Source organism: Bradysia coprophila, chromosome IV, assembly GCF_014529535.1.
Source record: "Bradysia coprophila strain Holo2 chromosome IV, BU_Bcop_v1, whole genome shotgun sequence".
NCBI lineage: Eukaryota > Metazoa > Arthropoda > Insecta > Diptera > Sciaridae > Bradysia > Bradysia coprophila.
Window position 1 is genome coordinate 7,556,101 of NC_050738.1, and position 21,789 is coordinate 7,577,889.

Consider the following 21,789-nt stretch of genomic DNA (forward strand, 5'->3'; position numbering starts at 1 on the left):
GTCACATGACGAAAAAGTAGTAAATTATCCAATCTTTGGGTATTCAGTGTCGACGTCGACTCAATTTTCTTTGTGATATTATTTCTTAGTGCAGCAGTAGCGGACAAACCAAATAAACAGTGACAAAACCCATTGTGTTCGGTGCATGCCTTCTCCGCCGCAATTTCAAATAACAGTAAAACAACAAAATAGCGACATCTATCTCGCGCTCCATTCATTACCAATCGACAAGACATTGTCATCACCGCCATTCATTTTAGTTGACTGTACATCGAATGACACAAATTCGATTAAATAGAAAATAATTTAATGGATTACAATAGTTCAGAATGGAAACCGATATCGTTCGTCTTAGTAGAGTATCCTAAGGGTAAGACATTGTCAAAATATGGCATCACGGGGCATTCAGTGTCTGGTTACGTGGAATAAAATGATTCGAGTACCAGCAAGACGATTTCTTTCTTAACGATTTTGTTTTGTTTTTCTTTTCGCTGGTGCAGGTGATTTATTTGGAAAACTATTGGCATGGATCAGCCTGGCACCGTTGGGTCTAGGTATGTTCGATAATATTTACGGCAATGTTCATTCATTATAACTGCGATGTTCATACAAAATATCCTTTGAAATGACAAAAAAAAATCGTTCGGTTCCCATGTACACAATTTGGTTATTAATCGTAGCACATTTATTTCCTTGTAGGTGCTGGATTTATTGCTCTAATTTTATTTCGACGTGATTTGCATACGGTAAGGGACATCGTGACTTTTTCGTCATTCAAATATTGTCTTCGTTTCTGTTTTGAAATGTCGTTCATTGTTGCAGATTATATTCTTCCTTGGGACAATTCTGAATGAAATATTCAACAAAATACTCAAAAACTGGATCCAAGAACCTCGGCCAATTGAGCGACTCAATCTATCCGATCAATATGGAATGCCGTCATCACATTCGCAATTTATTTGGTTCTTCTCCACCTATTCGACGCTGTTCATTTTATTCAGGTTGGTCGAGCTATATTTATATTTTGATATTCCAGTCGTTCAGGGAAATGTTTTTTTGGCAATTTGCCGTCTCTTCATTTATCAAACTCTAAAAAAATCAGAATTGCTTAATATTTTGTCACTGTTGTGACTCGGAACGAATGTCGTCGATGAAAATCATTTTTCAAAGCCAAAGATTACACAGTTTGCTAAAAAAAAATTTACTCATAATTATGTAAGACGAGATAACGACGCGTAGTAACTGTTATCCATTGATTTTGAAGGGCCGTGATTAATTACTCTCTCACGAACGGCAAGCATATCACCATATCATTTTACAGACTGGTATCGCATCTAGAGCATATCTTTGATGCCACAGTATCGAATCTGCTACGTCTTTCGAATGAAGTATTTTCGAAAGATTGAAATAAAATCTTTTACTTCATTTGTTTAAACATTCATTACACTATAAAAGACTGTATTTACTAGAGCTCATCGCTTATTATTGGTGTCGGTGTTGATAACATATGACTTAGGGATTCAAATGGAACAGATGCATAGGTGATGGTGATTCTTAATACGTTTTCTGTGTACAAAAACGAAATAATTTAGCCTACTAACCCGGACTGTGCACTGAATCTAGAATGTTAATAGTAAAAACAAGTCATAGAACGCACGGCAGAGTATAACCATGTATGAATCTCTATCAAACGTTTAAATGTCTGGTAATTTGTGTTATTCACCAATACAATGTCAGAAACTATCACAAAACGTGATCCTTGCAGGGGGTTTCAACTGTTAAGCTTAGGATTAGAAAGGCAGCAAACATCAACATTTTGCTAAGACAGTAGGGGTGTGCAATGGATAAAGGATCGAGACTGGCGTAGTCCACAAAAAATTGTTATCATTCCTAGATGTCAAAAATCGATTTTAAAAATTTTGAAAAATTCATTTACAACTTGCGACAAATCATAGAAGCTAAATTTTCGAGTTTTCGGCCTCCCACCTATTTCGACCTCCGTCAAAAAACTTCTTATAGAGCTTTTTGTTAGCTGTATTAGCCCAATTCTACTAATTGGGGTCCAATGCAACAGGAAAAAATTAATTCCATAAGAAGTTGGTCTGAAAAGTCTTCGTCGTGAGTCATCAAAATTCTCCGACTAGCAAAAATTGAGCGGATCGATTTAAAAAAAAAAATGATCGAAAGGTGACCACAGATTTTAAATTAAATTAAATGAATCAAAAATAATGTTTTTTCAAGCGTTTTCAAAAATTCGATTTTCTCAATTGAGCCATTCTTCCCCAATTTGAGACCAAACAAACACTCACGACACAAACATTTTTCAGATGTTTTTCAAAAACTGTCCTGTTCTTTATAGCCCACAACATCCCCAAGAATTTAAGCCCATTTGAGCAAAAATCGAATCATTTTCTAGATGAATTTCCGAATTTGCAAGTTTAAAATCCGCTCAATTTTTCCTAGTCGGCGAATTTTGAGACCCCTACTAAGACACTTAGCTAAACTTAGTTTCCGATAACACTGAAATTCAATCACATTGACAAAAAAGAGTTGAAAATGCTACCTGTTGGAGGCAACTTTGTCTCAAGGTAATATACGTTTTCTGCTACAGCTGTATTTTTCACATGGAGAGCTACAACTGCCTTTGTAGGTTACCTGAAGACAAAGTTACCTGCAACAGGTAACAGTTTCAACTTTTTTTGTCAATGTATTTTTCCAAGAATCTACGATTTTTTAAGTATCACAAATCTACTCCTTTTTTAACTATGCTCATATGAGGATCCTCAATAACCCTAGCTTTAAAATCGCCTAAAATCATGACCCTTACAAATGCAGACACCAAATTCATTATACGTAGTCCAAAAAATTCAATTCCTTGAACATTCATTCCAGATTACATCACATAAACAACAATGCATTACCATTCGAACGAGCTGGAAGAATTTTGGTTCTAGTCACGTGTTGGACAATGACAACTTTAGTATGCATAAGTCGTGTCTACTTACTCTATCACACCATTGGACAGGTGATTGTCGGTGCAATACTGGGCATATTAACGGGAACTTCCTACTTTATGTTCGTTCATATTGTGCTGACACCTTTCTTACCTTACGTTGTTTCATGGTAATTACATTGTCAACTTTGCGTTGACGAATTTTTGTTTTGTAAAAATACGGTTCAAATGATATTCAAACCGATCTCTGTCTTTGCCAGGAAAATTTCGGAGTATCTGCTGCTGCGTGACACAACACTGATCCCAAACATTTTGTGGTTCGAATACACGAACACAAGACAGGAGGCGCGGGCGAGATCGCGAAAGTTAATTAGCATGAAGAGTCAATGACATCGATGGTCTTATTAGAGTACACACACAGAGTTTTCGTTAACGGTACGTTATTTATGTTAGGGAAAAATGCTAAAAATGTTTTTACAATTTAATATTTTTGTATTTGCGCCATTTATTCTTGAAACATTAGGAGTATTAAGAGTGAATTTGTATAAAAACTTACAAAAAACAAAAAATAAGATTTAATCAAGTGGTGGAAATAACGAATCATGGTCATGAATTAAAGTTCTTCCGAAACAAAAATGTATTTTTTGGTGTAAAGCAAAACATTCAAAAATGTGGCATAAAACTTAAATGGATGAAAAGTCGCTCCGATAAAGAAGAACCGTTGAAGATGTGAATAATGTGACTGTAACGACCGTGTCATAGGAATAGTTCTTTTTTTTTGTTTACATAATTTGTATGTTCATTGCACAAGGGTGCTAGTAGTCACTTATTTGTGTCGAATTCACTTTTCTATTTCGAAGCAATGAAGCCACATCAAATCAATATTTAAAAAGCGAGGGAAAATTACTTTGAGAAATGTCTGCAGGATTTCTAGATTCCGTTATCGGAGCTTTCAGTGATTTTCAGTGATTTCCTATGATTATTTCTCGGAAAATCGCAACAGGGTTTCGTTGAGTAAATTTTCTCCTCACCACGAAACAGTTCCGGTCAACAAAAGAAAATTGTCAGAAAACGAACCATCAAAATTACGTTATCGATTCGCACATAAATGAATTTTCTTTCAGTTACCAATGGCTGGAGAAAAAGCACAGATTACTTATATATTTAATGCACAGATGTTGTTAAACCAAAAACGCGTTGGTTAATACTTTGTAAATGTTTTGTTGTACCCCGAAAAATTTGTCATGACAATTTACATGTAGGAAGAGTCAACAGCACTAAGTTAATAATAAAATCAACCATTCCAGCGTCGTCGTCGTTCTCCTAATATAAAAACGAAAAAAAATTCTTTCTGCCAGGCAAGACTAAGTCGTTGCCTCGCCTCCCACACTTAAAACAGCGTAAGCACATTATGCGTAGCATAAAGCATTCGAAAAATGTGTATAGGAAAATTCAATCAATTAACATGTAGCACATAGTTTAAACAACATGAAAGCAACTGATAACAATAACAATTATTCAATAAAACATCAGGCCATCAGGCTACGAGCACTTCAGGGCTTTGAGAATGAATTCGAAAACTCGAAACAGGTGAGGTTTACCTGAGCCTGATCTGGCAATACTTGAACGTCATTTAACCCAAGTTACTTGAAAACGTGTATATGCAACCTTAAACCAGGAACAATTTTTGGTAAAACGTTTTCGAATATTTTCTTGTATTTTCCCACATTTTTCCAAGTTTTCCTAGATTTTCCAAAATTTCACAAGAACATTTTTTGTGAAAAAAAGGGAAAATATTGCATAATTAAGGAAAATGTGGGAAAATACAAGAAAATATCTGGGGAGGGAAATGTCCAAAAAGATACTATAAGACCTAATTGTCCTGGACACACACGAGACATTGAAAAGTCGTAAGTATCAAATAAATTTAGGAAATTTTCCATCCTGAATCTGTCAATGAAAACTGCTGTGTAAACATGTTTTCAAAGTCACGCGTGTGTTCAGTAATATGATACATTTGATGTCATTCAAAGTATTATTTTTTGACCGCAGTCGACCTACTTCAAAGGTTAAACTGCCGTTTAAGGTTAAATTAAGGTATAAATGAGAGAAGTAATAGTTGTGCTGAACTATAGGTAGAATACCAACGTCATTCGAGTTAAAGCTCAACATTGTAATTAAACGTTATTCGACATCAGGATATTCAACCTGTAGGATCAACGCAGAAGCAATTTCTCTTCTTGATTCTAAATGTAAATTCCGTTTTTTTGGAATTGGAATTCAACAGTAGCTTAAAGCGACGAAAAGCTTTACGAAGTTAACAAAAGTCCTGATTTTCTTTAACGAATTTTGTAAACAATTTATTCTCATAATAAGTCCTGATCAGTCCTGATAAGGTTTTATCGACACAATAACAAAATTTATGAAAAAATATTTTAAATTTAAAGTAAAAAAAAAATTAAAAATAAAAAAATTTTCTATAAAAGAAGTGTTAGTGATGGTCTTTACGTTAAATTTTTTTAAAAGTTTAGTGTTTTGTAAAAAAAAATAAAAATAAATAAAAATCAAATTGTGATGTAAACCCCTACACTGAACGTTTCCTTGTAAACTGTAAGAACGTTTCTTTTTTTGTCGAAAACATTGTAAACGTACAAGGATAATGATTATATACAATTTTCTTAGACACACATACACCTTTAATACATAATGGATAATACAACAAGATAGGATTTAAATTAATTTAATTTAAAAGGAATAAAGTAATATATTTATAATCGAGCGAAACAAGGTGGTAGAGGTAAAAAAATGTTATTCTTGAGCTTTAAATTAAAAGTAATTTAACGCACAATTAGAAGTCTAAGCTAATTTAAGGATGAAAAATCGTGGAGAATTACGATAAAGATGTACAATTATTAAATTTGTAAAACCAAACTTTTCAATAAAATTGTAGTGGCAACATATCTCTGCTGTCTATGAATTTATATTTGCGGATCACTAATCTTCCACCAGCGACTTTAATACCATGCAAGTAAAGGTAGTGTAAGGTCACCTTAGGTGTTACATTAGAATCAAATACGGACCTAATTACATAAGTTTTTCATAAGCCAAACGCACAGGCTGTAGTATGGCAAATAGAGAGAGCTCTTTTGATATTCGGAGAAACCTTCGATTGTCCATATATTCGAAAAATATCAGTTTCAGCGATTACCACAACGAAAACTATTGTCAGTGGCACTTTCAACATAAGTAAAATTTCTTCCTTTATTTCAATACTGAAGGTTTGCTTTCAAAAGGCTTAACGATTGCTCTGACTTCTCCAACATAAAAATTAAGTCCATGCTGTGTAAGAACTTCTCGAGAATTTCGAAATTTCCCTTAAGCTTTCTAATATACTTCGATGGGAAATTGTCGAACCAAGTATAAAGAACCAGAATATACGGACATAATTATCGATACTGTGTACCGTAAGAATACCCGTAATTTTCTGTATTTTGTATTCCGTACCTGTATGACCATTGGCATTGAATTGACTTTTCTATCATCGCTCAACTTCGGAAAATGTGCTTTGAAGTTCAATGGCAAAGTTTCTGCTCTATGGCTTTTGTACATCGAACAACTCGTTCCGCTCGTAAGGAAAACTTAGGACTGGTGCTGAAAAATCGACTTTTCCGTCTTGGTTCAAAATAACTCCGGACAAAATATTCCCCGCAAAGTTGATGATGTCTTGCAAGAGGGATACTTCGGCCCTCGACCCCGCTTTTTTATTTTTCCTTATTCTTCTTTTCGTACTTATGTGTATCGACTGAATCGATGAATCGATGATCGTACTACCCTACGATCTAAAATTACGACAATTACAGTCGATCAGAATTCGTTCGACATAGTCAAGATATACTCGAATGCAGTCGATGTCGATGCATATCTACATCTGTGGTTGACAATGACGACAAAAATAAGCGATGAGATCTAACTATATAGCAAAATGTGATTATACAAATTAGGCAATAGATTTTGTACAAACAACTCATTTCGATTTCTTGCTTCGAAAAAAAAAACTGTTAAAGGAATAACTCGAGCAGAATACTCACACGGTGAAAAATCCGTCGAAGGACTATTTTCGGTAAAGAGCTGTTCGCAAACATTTCAATACGCCTGCGTTAAATTTGTTGCTTTTATCGTTTTTGAATGTCAAAAGTGCAATGAGAAAAAAGCTTAGCACTGTGTTCATTGCGTTTCACATTTGTACATTGGATGTGAAAATAAATAATAACAAAAACCGAATTCATCCGTTAAAATTCATCTAATAAAGTTAATTTCTCGCCGAATAATGATTTATTGGAAGGGTTGCGTCAACATGTAATGGCTATCAGTGAAATTGGAGAAGTAAATTCGTTTATCGATTTGCCATGGGACTATTTTAGTGAAGTTTTCTAAGAGACCTTTGTAGTCAAATTGTAAGTAAATTTTTGGTAATTTTTGCAATCGAGATATAAATAAACCTTGTGGAACGAAGATATAAAGAACAAACGTTTAGCAGACACGTTATGGAGTGAATACTCAATAGAAATGTCTTACTATCTCACCTCAAGTGTTTAATAGCGACAAGGATGCAAATGTTTTCTCAACTTGAACTTTCACTTATTTGTGCATGGGAAGTATGAAAAAATACATTATGATTAATGTAATTCGCAGATGTACTTCATGTTGAACCACAACCACCTCCAGCCAGTTTATTGACTTTTGATATAGCTGCAAGTTCGCTGTTATAATAGTTTTATTTCGTTTATTCTTTAATCCTCCATAAATGTATAGGTGTAATGTCTATCGATGAATAATTTATTGATTGATTGATTGAAGTATAATTGGGAACTATTGACAAAATAATCAGTCCACAAAAACGACTGTTGTAGTGTAGTTAGATCGGTATTACGTGAGTTAGCTAATGCCAAATTTATTTCCAATTCTGGACTACTTAATCGGAAGAGCTACTTTTGAAATTTTTTCTTTCACGTAGCCTAAAGGTAGATGCCATGCCGCCAGCGCCTACTCCATTTAAGGGTGTGTGGAGCTAGAGCTTATATTTAACATGTCACAGACGGCAAGCATATTAACAGTTTTACTATCTGATCTATTACTTCATTTGATCAAACATTTTCAAAGATTGATTTCAGAAATCTCTTACTTCATTTGTTTTTAACATGCTTTTTGCTATATAAAACCCCATTAGTTAGAGCTTGTCGTTTATTATTGCTGTCGTTGTCGATAACAGATGACAGCCGTCTGTAACAGGTTAAGGTTTCGTTTAGGGCTGTTTAATTAGACCGGTCTCGAGTTTAGGGCTGTCGAACTGCGTGAGTAGAGGTGTGCGCCGATCTTAAAATAGTCGGCGGCGGTGCGCCGACTGGTAAGGGATCGGCGGCGGCGCGCCGGAAGAAATTTATAGTCGGCGGCGGTGCGCCGATCGGCGCGCCGATAAATTTACAAAAAATCTAAACTTTCGAAAATAATGCAAAAACATTTGAAAAAGCGTGCGCAATCATTTTTCCGAACACTGAAATCTTACTATCTTGTAATCTGAAGTATCAACCACTTATACAAGGGGAATCAACTGAGGCGTATCTCACCTTTTATATTGTGTACAATGTACAATCACCTATTATTTTGAAAACATCTAATTTAATGAATCCAAGAATGATTAATGAGTTTGCGTAAATGACATGTAAGCTATAAGTCAAATTATAATTTGGAAATTTTAAGTCACATCTTCATACCAGATGTTCTGCAGGCTTCTTATTTCCAACTTATAATTTATGTCATTTACGCAAACTCACTACTATTATCTTTCGATTTATGCAATAACCGTTCCCGTTGCCTTTAGTCCATCTTCGATGAAGGAGTGAGATCGTAGTAGAAGGTTTTCTCAAATAAGAGATTTAGATAAACTTAAATTTATAAGTAATAAGTGCATAGACTACGCCAAAATGATTTTTTTCCCAAATTTTTTAAATAAAGCAGCTAAAAATTGAAAATAAAGATACCCGTGTCTCGTCTTTTTGACGAAAAAACTTGAAACCGGAAAGATTTTCCACTTTATAAATTCCTAAAACACGTGATTTGCGCCATTTTCCACCCAAATTCCACATAAGGTCTTAAGTTTGCCACTTTACAATTACAGTAGTTTTGACTGATTCACTGAATTTTGTTCTCCTTCTTCTTCCTCTTATATGCACAGAAAATAGAGTAACGTACCCAAGAGTTCACGTTAAGTGAGGATACAGAAAAGACAAATGCTGTTTCGACCTCGGGTATCGATGGCGGTCTCGGGCCAGCGTGATCTGACCATCCTCAGTAGTATCCATCGATACCCTTCCCAAGACAGCAGCAAACTTTTTCTTTGGACTAGTATTTATATGGCGACCATATAAAAGACGAGCTATAGGTAGACCACCAGAGAGATGGACAAACGGAATTAAGAATATTGCAGGTACAAACTGGCAGCAAATGGCAATGGATAGCAGTGGATAGAAACAGGCTGAAAAAGAAGAAGAAGAAGTATTTAAAAATATGCATAAAACACTTGCCATCTACTGATAGAAATAGGATACGTTATAGAAAGCTACTTCGAAGATAACCCTATCGTAGCATCAGAAACAAAATCACCGTCGTACAGTGCAAGTAAGAAGAAAAACCCAAAGTTTCAACAAAAATTTTTTAACAAAAAACTCCTTTCTACGCATATAGAAACATAGCAGCATATAGAAACCTGACTTATAAATTAAGAGCGATAAACATTTGCTAAAACCTTGTACATGTACTCAGGCACACACTTTTGTATAGATTTTTCAATTTAAGTTTATATTTATTGTCGCCCATTAAAATTTCTGAAAGCACTAAACGTATAAAATTTCGGCGCGACGAAAATACAATCGGCGGCGGCGGCGGCGTGAGCTATTATTTTTCGGCGGCGGCGCGCCGAAAATTTAGCAAAAAATCGGCGGCGCGCCGGCGTAAAATCGGCGGTGCACACCTCTATGCGTGAGTTATACGATTTTAAAGTTTTTCAACATGTCGTTTAAGCACTTGACCATAAAATGAAAATGTTTTTGAGTTTGCAGTTGATCCATAATTTGGGACTAGTTAAGGACTGACGATTGAAACCGGTATTTAAATAATTCTAATTTGACCACAAAATTCAGTGATATTTTTCATTTTAATTTGTATGCATCCAGAAGACAATTTGTTTTATTTCCTAAGGCAATAGCACTTAAAATCTGTTCCACAATAACCGGACTTAAAAATGGGAATAGTCAAACACTTCGAATTACATACGTAGTCACGATTGTTGTCTATAGTACATAGAGCTGTGAAAATAAACAGTTAAAATTGCGGAATATTATTCAAAAATATACTTAAGAAGCAAGGACAATATTGCTCACCAACAACCATTTCTTGTCTAATATCAGGATTGACATTAACTTTGAGTTTGCAATAACAAAATGAATCTGAGCCACAAACACCTACACCAAAATAATTTTGATAGTATGCACACTGCCACGTACATGTTGTATCACCATCAGTACCTTTTTGGCAGGCGTAATCTGTTTTCGTATAGTAGCGGAACGATATTATAATTAGCAGCGAAAGCTTATTTGGGTCGAAGATGACGTTCACTTGCCAATTTTTTCCAATTGTGCGAAAATCGGTACGACAAACAAAATTAAGAAACAATATCGCATTTTTGCAACGAACATTTTTGAAGTAATGAAGTAGTGAAGTTGAAAGTTAGGTATACTTCTCACGAAAGACTATAAGAAGCTAAATCAAATTGAAGCATTTTATATATCATTTTACCCCTCCATCCATATTCGCTGTTTACTGAACTTGTATTGTTTTAGTATTTAAAATTTAGACTAATATTTTCTTAAAAATAGAAACAGCTGCGTTTCAAGGCTTCTAGACTTAGTAATTTGTCGCAAAATATAAAGCTAAATATAAAATGACTTTTCACAATAATTTATTTGGCTTCTGTTTTTTTGCCAAAAAAAGCCAATGGAAGTATAGAAGGAGAAGTTAAAATAGAATTTTAATACAATCAGTCAAAAATAATTACAATTTAAAGTTGACGCATTGTACTAAAAAAGACCGAATCGACTTCCAGGTAAACTGAAATTTAGTTTTGCACAGAGACAAGTTTCATTAATCGAATAGTGTTGAATAGTTCTGCTCTGTAGTTAATTTAGTGTCCTAATTTAACCCCAAACGTTACACTATACACTATACTTCACATACTAACCAGAAACATTATGCATATCGCTGAGAGCGCCAATATGACATGTCTTTTTAAGAAAAAGTTGAATAACTTTGATAAATGAGCAGCCCTAAACTCGAAACCGGGTTCAATCGTCAGCCCTAAACTAGCTTCAAATTATTGATTAACTGGAAACTCAAAAACATTCTCAGTTTATGGTCAAATGCTTAAACGACATGTTCAAAAACTTTAAAACCGTATAACTCACGCAGTTCGACAGCCCTAAACTCTGGACCGGTCTCATTTTCAGCCCTAAACAAGCCCAAGGTGGGCGCTGGTGGAAAAAATATTTTCTTCCCGGAAGCAAAAAAAGTGTAAAACTTTCCGGTTCGAAAGTAAAAATTTCCAAGTTTTGAGTTTAACATCAAATACGTCGACAAATACGTCTTGTTTCAGTACTTTATTTATAGTACCACTCAAGCTTGAAGTGCGTTGCCTAAAAATGTGAAAACGAAACCTTGTTCCCGAGGTCCTCAAGTCAGACAATTTGCATTCATTGGAATTTTTTTTGTGAAACTGGTTTCTGTTCAACCTGGACAGCTAGAGGTGTTTTCACCAAAATAAGTGTTGATAAAAGTGTTTATGTGGTTTTTTTAATGAAGGTTTAAAACTTGAAGTAAAAGATTTTCTTCCAAACACTAGGCAATACCTGCAACAACAGAAGTAACAGATTTAAAAATTTACCGTGCGAACATTTTTTCGTTGTGGAAATAGCTGTTCAGTTTCGGATGCTACGGTGTCTCCATAAATTGAGTAAATTCCTAATAAAATGTTTTATTTTGCTGCGTCACATTCATCCCCAATTTTAGAAGCGTAACACCTGACTTCCAGTCAAGGTAATACGAAAACAAGCTTTAAGTTTTAATTTATTTGAAGAAGAGTTCACTTCTTTTTAAGATGATTGAATTTCACTTCAACTTTGAGAATTATTTATTCTACATTTAGCGTGTTGTTTACATTATAATTTGGATACAAATTGCAATTTAAACACCACTCCAAACACCTTCGCATGAAACGAAAATTTTGTGTACGAATAACGTTCATACGACGCTCTTGGTGCATAGATCCCACATTTTATAAAAGACATAAATAATGTTCCGTATAATTTTGTATATAAAATGCTTACACTACAGAAAATAAATTGTCTTTTTATCTTGATTACCTTTAAGAGACATAATGTGTACAAGTGTTGGTTGCTTAATATTCCATTCGTGCTAGCTTCCATTTATTTGTTGACGAAATTTATTGACACAACAAACTGATATTAAATTAAATTGAATACTCGTTCATTACGATATACCTCTTGCAATCGTTAACATTCAGTCTTACTGGGAGGACAGTGGTAGAGACGTGATACAAAAAACGCGTTCAGCCAGAAAATAGTTGAAAATTAATTACCCGATCGAAAACTGGCACAGATTCCAACCGTTTTTTTTATTAATTGTAGACCCAACTTGGATCCGACCATGTCAGCGTCTCACACTTCCATAACGATACCATACCAACGTTCCAGCTCACCAGAATTTTCCGACACTCTCAACAATCATCTCTTCATTACGCACGTTATACCACAGACCTCAACCCGAGCAATATCTGCAGAAAAATCGGAACGTGATAAAAATTCCGTACGATGCAGTCTGGAGGAAATATCGAAGGACATACAAGAAATTGAAGATTTCATCACAGTCACCGAAGATATAATTAAACGTGAAAAAGAACGTGATAAAGAGTTTTATGCCCGTGAGCGGCAGCGGCGATTTGACGAAGTTCAAAAATATCGTGATGGTACGTGCGATAGAAGCAACAAAGAAAACAAGAGTCCACTTACATCGCAAAGAAAGTATTCACTCAAGTCACCAATCTACAAAATCAACTCGGCTAGGCATCGCAAAAGTAAAAGTGGTAGTCCGAATAAAGCGAAAAGGTCCCGATTGTATTTCAAAAACGGAAGGATTGGATGCATGGACTCTGATGATTTTTCGGCAAATATTCAGAGCACACATCAGCTCGTCAAAGACATAATTCAATCGGAAAACAACAGTCCATTGGTATCACCAGAAAATGTGAATAAAATCCTAACAAATGGTTCATCGTCGATCATCGGCGATAATTGTGATTATTGTGCGTTGACAAAAAGTGACCAAAGTTTGAACAATGGTAGTCTCAGTGAAGAGATACCTCTAAGTAAAATGTTTAGCAAAATTAATTTAAGCAAAAGTGATAACTCAGAGATTGTAATTGTCGATTCGCCAATTGTTGAAGATGAAATGATTGTGGCTGAATCGCCGAATATGTGTTGTGAAGATGAAGGCAGAAGTTTCGATTCGATTGAAGATAGAAAGGTGCCGACAACGCCCGGCAGTGCAACATCGTAAGTATTTAGCTAATATAGTTCGGTAAGCGATCGCAAGTTTTAACGAAGGTTTGTTAGAAACGGCTAGTCATCTGTTATCGACATCGATGACCAAAATATGTATGTAATGCCAATGCGCTTGAATCAGTGTTTTCTTATATAACGAAACGTTTAGGGAAACTAAAGAAGGTATAGATTTCTCGAGAGGAAAACTACGCGAGCAAATCGTGCCTCACCTACTTCCATTTGTAACTATTGGCGTCGATTGGTAACTATTGGTACTACATGTCCCAGTATTTGCTCACGCAGTTTCCTCCTCGAGATTTCTAAACACTTCGCGATACTTTAAACAAAAGAAGTAATAGATGGTCATGAAATGACGGTGCGCTTCCTGTTTACCAATCTTAAAAATTGAGATCATTTTTCCCATTTTTCGCTCAACAAAATTCAAGAAGAAATTGTTCTACGCTTCGCTGAGAATTCCAAACGATTTGTTGGGTAGTAGGGTGGCATAACCAATTTTTTGAAATTATGCCAGTAATTTTGATTGTAATTCTTGCAAATTCGGTTGTATATTTCTAATACCATCAAATGTCAGAGCTATAATTTCAAAAGAAATATGATTCTTTTAAGGGGGAATATTCATCCAATCAAATGAAAGTATAAAATTTATTCTCCAGGGACAGGGGTCGTTTTCTTCGTTAAATATATCCCTACACATGAAGAGTCACCATAAATTATTTCTTAATTTTCAATTTGTGCTTTTACACGATAACTTTTAAATTTATTGAAGAGGAAATACAAACATGGAGATGAAGTTACGAGTTACGACTCTATCCCCCTTTTTTTGCAGGATAAACTCCGAAATGAAAACGCAAGTAAGAAATTTGGTTCGCCGATTTACACTACGAACCAGTAAAATGCAAAAACGTTTGGAAATGCCACCCACACCATCCAGTTCACCATCACCTCCACCGCAAAAGAATCCAGACGATGAAAGACCAACCATTCAATTAGTACCAACAGTATTCGTCGCCGACAACCCATCATCAAAAAATAAGTATTTCTGCTGTCCAGAATCGCTATGCGGTACGTCCGATCGATCAGGTGTGCTGGATCCCCAAGGTAAAAGAAAATTGTTATCAATTGTGAGAACAAACAACAACAACCAAATTCGTTGGATTAGGCTGGTTCTACATATCGTGGCTTTGCGTGGTATCTTGGTCATTTCTGTATAATGCTTGGGTGATACCATTACGGTCATCATTTCCATTCCAAACTCCAAAGAACACGAATTATTGGCTGGCCGCCGACTTTTGTGCCGACGTAATTTACCTGTTGGATGTCATTTTTATCAAACATCGAATTATGTATTTGTACGAAGGTAATTTCGCTTCTATTTACATTACAACACCCTTTAAAATAACAATTTATGTGAGTTCGGTGGTTTCGCCCGTTTTTCTTTAATTCGTTTCTGTACACACATACACCTGGCTCACAAGTGACACCAACTGAAACAAGTGTCATTAAAGGTGTAAAGAATTTCGTTCCGTAAAACTACAACACCACAACAGAATGTTAAAGTTTGTATTGATTGGTTGATGAAACTTTTATCGAAGAAAATAAAAGGCTACTGTAAATACAATCGATTGACGTGTATACGTGCAGGAAGCATTTACCACGGGCTATATCCTTAAAATTGACTTCTTATTGTATCGTCTGTATATATAGGTAAAAGCGATGCATATGAATCGATAAATATTCGCTGTGCACTTTTTGAGTAAATTTGTCTCTCAAAGCCATTGTTCTTATCCCGGATAATGTATTCCGTAGCTCTAAGGAAGTTGTTTTGTTTGTCTTGGGAATAAATTTAGTTTAAAAAAAATTGCTTTTACCTTAAAAGTCATTCACGAACAGCTAGAGACAAACATTCGCTATATATATGTGACGATATTACAATCGTAAAATTTCTTCCGTTTTTCTTTATCTTGTCTTCGAATCGAATACAGCAGTGGAGGTACATCGAAAACGTTTCTGTTAAAATAATTATGTTCCCTTTATGTTCTGATCTTACAATAACACTTTCAATTTATTTTTCTTTTGTTTTATCGCAAGCAAGCGTTACGATCGAAAGAAAATTGTTTACAGAAAAAAAGGAGAGATATAATGAAATTGTATACGATGGTTGTTCGGATAGAGTCATTGAATGCTTGGAAGACGATGTAACGTAAAACTATTATCCCTGGCGTTGAATCTATCCTTTTAACGAAATTCGAGTTATCTTTATCGTCCATCATGGACTCACTCTTGAATTGAATTCAGCATTTCAAATTACTTTAGATACAAAAATTTAATTAAAAAATTTCCTTTCTCGAAACGAAGGATTCTGGGTCAGAGACAAGAACATGACCAGACGGAACTACATGCAAAAGCTTCAGTTTAAGGTCAGACTAAATATTAAAAATGGTCAATGGAATCCACTAAAATCAGTTCCATTGTAGATGGATATACTATCTCTAGTCCCCTTGGATTTGCTCTATATGAAACTTGGTACTGGTGCCGTTTACCTAAGATCTCCACGATTATTAAAAATTCAGAGTTTTTGGGAATTTTTCAAACTATTGGATCGTTCTATACCATCTCCGCATATGGTAAGATTAGAAGAGATTCAAATCAAAGTGTCATCATCATGCGACGTTGAATATTTTATGAATTCATTATTCAGGTTCGCGTTGCAAAGACACTGACCTACATGCTATATATGATACATCTAACTGCTTGCACATACTTTGCGTACAGTGATTATCAAGGTAAGACACGTTCATAAATCGAATAATTTCAATTGACAAATTTATTCATTAATTTATTGCTGGTGAAGTCATTTAAGAGTGATATCGCCAAATCTTCAGGTGATTTGGAAACAAGCGGTCTCCGATTTTAATGAGTGATAGCTCGTTGGATTCGTCTTTCAATTCTAGGAAACACGTGTCTTTCACTTTTTCTTAAAAAAATTTGTTTTCTGTGAAAAGCGCTCAAAAGTGAAGACATGCCAGAGGGTACCGAAAACAATTTTTCGGCAATAACTCAAGAAAAAATTATTTTAAATGGTTGTAATGTTGTACGATTGTCGGCCTTGAAAAGACCTACAGGTAGAGTATACGCACCGCTTGGTGCTAGTTGATCCACTAGAGTTATGACTAGAAATATAGTGAATGTTCGGAGAGTCCGGCTTCTCTGCAGCTTCGATGTACCACGGAACTGAGTATGGGGTGTTGTAGCTGGCCTCACCCACTATCGTTGCACATATAAATGAACCCAGTACTTTTGGGCTGCAAGCCTACAGAAGTCTTGAAAAAAAAGTTGGTGCCAAAATGTAGATTTTTTCCTTCTTTCTGAGGGCCCAACTGCCAGAAGAGCATCTGGAACGGTACTACGGCAATCATTTTTTATTGTCTACTATTCTTTCACCTTATCAATAGAAAAACGCTTCGCTATGTCGCGAATATATCAGATCCACTATTAGTAATATCAAGAGAAAAATCATTAAAGTTTTCTCCGAGGATTTTAGTCAAATAAAGTGTTAGCGTATAGCAAATGACCTCAGGACTACGGAACAGTAATTAGTTTTTCAATTGGATCAATATTTGCTACGTGACAGGAGTTTGGAAAACCGTTTGCTCCCACTTGATCGTATCGTTTTTCCAAACTCCTGTCGCGTAGCAAATATTGGTCCAATTGAAAAACTAATTACTGTTCCGGACTCCTGAGGTCATTTCCTATACGCTAACACTTTATTTGAATAAAATCCTCCGAGAAAAATTTAATAATTTTTCACAAGAATTACTAACACTAACACTGGTAACGACCTATATTCGAGTCAAAGTGAAGCGTATACGGTAAGGGAATAGTAGACGATACAAAATTACTCACGTAGAACCGTTCCAAACGCTGTTCTGGCAGTTGGGCCCTCAGACAGAAGGAAAAAATCTACATTTTGGCACCAACTTTTTTTTCAAGACTTCTGTAGGCTTGCAGCCCAAAAGTACTGGATTCATTTATATGTGCAACGATAGTGGGTGAGGCCAGCTACAACACCCCATACTCAGCTCCGTGGTACATCGAAGCTGCAGAAAAGGCGGACTCTCCGAACATTCACTATATTTGTAGTCATAACTTTAGTGGATCAACTAGCACCAAGCGGTGCGTATACTCTACCTGTAGGTCTTTTCAAGGCCGACAATCGTACAACATTACAACAATTTAAAATAATTTTTTCTTGAGTTACTGCCGAAAAACCGTTTTCGGTACCCTCTGACATGTCTTCACTTTTCAACGCTTTTCACAAAAAACAATTTTTTTTAGAAAAAGTGAAAGATACGTGTTTCTTAGAATTGAAAGACGAATCCAACGAGCTATCACTCATTAAAATCGGAGACCGCTTGTTTCCAAAGTTAAAAAAATCACCTGAAGATTTGGCGATATCACTCTTAAATGTAAATATACCGTGAGATGAACGCCGTGAACGTAAATTTAAGTTTTGAACATTCTTTACCTGAATTATTTATAATCCCGTACGAAGCACTAGATACATTGGGTTTGATTACGTTTTCGCACTAGGCATTGCTTATACAATTTGATAACTCCTTTTAAGGCACTTTCCTTGTCGAATTCAAAACCAATCTCCAATTTGTTGTAGGTCTAGGAACAGATCGATGGGTTTTTAGTGGGAGAGGACACCCGTACGTCAGGTGCTTTGCCTTTGCAACAAAAACTGCTACTTCAATCGGTAAAAACCCGAAGCCCGATACCGAAGGAGAGCTACTATTCATGACAGCAGCGTGGCTTATGGGAGTCTTTGTGTTCGCATTGTTAATCGGACAAATCCGTGATATCATAGCAACAGCAACGAGATCTCAGGTTGGTATTCTAAAGCACTGGTTTACAGGCTATTTAATTAATCAAGTTGAATTGTGTAGTCCGAGTACAGGCAGCTGGTTGACGAAACATTGGAGTATATGAGAAGGCTTAACTTACCGTCTGATATGCAAAGTAGGGTAAAAATGTGGTTTAAGTTCACATGGGAACAGCAGAGGACTCTAGGTATTTGATTCTATCATAAGGATTTGAAGAAAGTCTTTAACTGTTCATAATTTTAGATGAAGGGCTTATACTGGACTATCTGCCAGCTAACTTGAAAACAGACATAGCGATTTCAGTGCACATACAAACACTGTCGAAAGTACAACTTTTCGCTGACTGTGAAGAGGCTCTTCTCAGAGAGTTGGTGCTAAAACTTCGTTCGGTGATTTTTCTACCTGGTGACTACATATGCCGGAAAGGCGAAGTGGGCAAGGAGATGTACATTGTGAAAACCGGATCGATACAAGTGATGGGCGGGATTAGAAATGATGAGGTTTTGGCTACACTATCAGAAAGTTCAGTATTCGGTGAAATAAGTCTACTAGCTATTACTGGTCCTGGAGGTAACCGGCGTACTGCCGATGTCAGGTAGCTTTAATTTACATACTTTTTGTTCCTCCATTGTCACTTGATTTACTTTTCAGATCAAAAGGATTTTCGAATCTATTTGTTCTGTCCAAAGCCGATCTTAACGAGGCTATCGTATATTATCCCAATGCTCAAGCTGTATTGAAACGCCGAGCCAAGAGTTTAGTGCGAAGGAATGCAGCCCGTGAAAAGGAAGAGGCTAAATTGTTAGCCGCTGATGTTGTGATTGGAAATCCACAAAGACCACCAACTCCGCCGAAACTGCTGCAGGCGGTTATTCAAGCATTACCAGAAGAGTCACCAGCTGTACGGTTATTAACTCAAGGATCGAAACGAGGACGAAAAAATCGAACGATTGTGGAAAGTGAAGAAGTGGTCAGAGGTAAAGGCTCGAATGAAATCGTAGTTATAGAGCACGAGAAGGGTACACTGTCGCGTGATTTACTTGAATCAATTCAAAACGATATCGAAAATAATCAGCGAATGGAAAGTAATTTGACTGATTCGGAGAAGGCCTTACTAGCACCGAAAACATGTGACGGGAAAAAGGAAGATGGTCGTTTTTACGACAGAGACAATGGTGGCTATTGCAAAGATGATGACTAGGGGTAATACTAATAATATTCCTACAATAGTTTATCCATTCATATCCGATGGAAGCAATGAATTTTCTATAATTTAAAGACGGTTTGGATTAAGAATTTTTCCTCGAATAAATTTACTTTCACGTGTACTATTAGGCTAAGTAGATTTTAACTAGATTTTCCTCTCTGTTATTTGTTTACATCGGTGTCAAAAAGTATTACAAATAGAAAGTATCGCACAAATTGTTTGTTTGTTTGATTAAACTGACGGAGTTGGAATTAAATGGAGCGATTGGATTTAGATTGGACCCGTTTTTGAACGAAACGTTCCAGTGAAATTAGTGGTATTTATTTCACAGCGACGAAACCATGAAATCTAGAGTATTTTCAGACTTCATTGAGTTCTCAGTGTAAAAAGAGTTATTGAAGCTTCAAAGGCTCATCAAGGGTAGGGGTAGATCAAGCAACGAGATGGACGATTCTTATCAAATTTCGAATATTTTTAGTCAGCGAGCGATTCAGCGGTATAGCTGTCTCTTAATCGACAATCATTGACTTCGTTAGATTTAATGAAGTTCTCTGCTGTTTAAACGACCACCATTTATATTGAGGCCATCGATAATATTGATTCAATATATTCAGTAATAGAACTTCCTATACCTATCTGAGGGGCGAATATTTGTAAATTTCATTGACAAAGAATATTTTAGAAGAAAATCCTGTGAGGATTTTCAATGATTTTCACCGATTTTCATGGATTTTCATGTTCTAAGGTTTCTAAGGATTTTTTTGCGAATTTTCTTTGATTATAACGATTTAAGGATCAAATGATGATCAAAGGAGTATATGAGACAAAGTCGGGGACCCAGTTTTAGCCACCAAAACTATGTGACTTTAGAGATTAGTGCCATATAAACGCTTTTACGAATTCCTCCATTGGAATTTTGTACTCCCGTTGTTAGTTCGAATACCACCCACAGTACCGTGTCTTAAAATGTTTTTTATAAATCGCGCATTTCCTTTTTTGAAAAACTTTTTTGTGCAACTGAAATACGACATTTGCCATGATTTTTTGTTATGAAATGTCAGGTTTTGCCGAACGATAAGCGGGATAGAATAGAATTTCATTTATTTACGATTTATCGTGCTAGAACGGTTTTGAATGAATTTTTCCATGACTATGATTGAACAAATTTAATATGGTGAATGTGAAGTTTGAATTTTTTCTAGTAAATTGATGTGTTTTGTCTATTTCAGTTGTCCGGTGCACAAAACGTTGTTCGTACCTCGACAGGAAATGGATTTTTTCAGCACACGTCCTAATTTTCCTTAGGAAAACTTAGGACTGGTGCTGAAAAAATCGTCATTTCCTGTCTTGGTGCGAAAAATACTATTTCCGTACACCAAAAATGCAACGGACAATTAATAACAAAATATTTATTTGAACTAAATTGAAATTTAATTTCTACAATATAATTTAACAGTGGACGCTAATCGTCTGCAAATAATTTATATTGTGAAGAATAATTTTCTGTTCAAACATTGCATGAGTTATTAATGTTGCGAGGCCGTTTTTATAATCGTACCATAAAAATTTAATTTAAAACATTTCCTACATCATTTGCATGTTTCAAATTGTCCTGATAAAAGTGGCTATCGTGTCAACTATTTTTGAATATATTCCAGTTTTAATGTTCAACTCTCGACCTCAGACATTAATGAAAAGGAAAAAAAAACAACTGGAATATTGTTCCACAAATTCAAATACTTTACAAATTCATATCGGAAAATAGTAGTCATTCGTCTTGTGTATCAATAATGTGTACATACATCGGATTATCTAATTATAAATAAGAGTTTTGACATGCACGATGCTACATAAAACAGTATTAATGGTTCCACACAGTTTAAAAAAAAATTAATTGAATTTACACAAAATGTTGAACATCCGAAAAAATCGAAATATCACACCAGAGCGTAAGTAAAATAAAATTTTTGATAGCAGCATACCCTACTATGACTACAAATATAATTTCCTGAATTTATTGGTCACAGCTTTTTACTGGAAATTTTCCATCCGATA

At 35.5% G+C, this 21,789-nt stretch overlaps 2 protein-coding genes and 1 long non-coding RNA gene across 5 annotated transcripts; 2 read left to right on the plus strand and 1 right to left on the minus strand.

The window, feature by feature from the left end:
- Positions 1-212: 212 nt before the first annotated feature.
- Positions 213-6,973, plus strand: LOC119066074 (dolichyldiphosphatase 1-like). Of its 2 annotated transcripts, XR_005085691.1 has the most exons (7): positions 213-370; positions 501-554; positions 700-746; positions 823-1,001; positions 2,893-3,123; positions 3,214-3,487; positions 6,962-6,973. XR_005085691.1 is itself a non-coding variant. In XM_037168344.1 (6 exons), the coding sequence occupies exons 1-6, from the start codon at positions 310-312 to the stop codon at positions 3,341-3,343; spliced, it is 702 nt and encodes a 233-aa protein (XP_037024239.1). In that variant the 5' UTR covers positions 213-309; the 3' UTR covers positions 3,344-3,589. The 2 variants fall into 2 exon arrangements, 1 of the variants encoding a protein (XP_037024239.1); XM_037168344.1 differs by lacking the exon at positions 6,962-6,973 and having other exon boundaries at positions 3,214-3,589.
- Positions 6,974-7,148: 175 nt separating this feature from the next.
- Positions 7,149-20,003, plus strand: LOC119066098 (cyclic nucleotide-gated cation channel beta-3). Of its 2 annotated transcripts, none has more exons than XM_037168369.1 (11): positions 7,149-7,407; positions 12,709-13,632; positions 14,468-14,739; positions 14,801-14,998; positions 15,997-16,058; positions 16,116-16,265; positions 16,340-16,424; positions 18,311-18,531; positions 18,591-18,714; positions 18,771-19,122; positions 19,179-20,003. In XM_037168369.1, exons 2-11 carry the CDS (start codon positions 12,728-12,730, stop codon positions 19,726-19,728), a joined length of 2,919 nt encoding a protein of 972 aa, XP_037024264.1. In that variant the 5' UTR covers positions 7,149-7,407; positions 12,709-12,727; the 3' UTR covers positions 19,729-20,003. The 2 variants fall into 2 exon arrangements, with proteins under 2 accessions (XP_037024264.1, XP_037024265.1); XM_037168370.1 differs by lacking the exon at positions 7,149-7,407 and adding an exon at positions 12,558-12,643.
- Positions 10,194-10,548, minus strand: LOC119066101. The gene is made up of 2 exons (XR_005085699.1): positions 10,390-10,548; positions 10,194-10,314 (listed from the first exon to the last, which is right to left on the minus strand). It is a non-coding gene; the product is annotated as an uncharacterized LOC119066101 (long non-coding RNA).
- Positions 20,004-21,789: the final 1,786 nt, after the last annotated feature.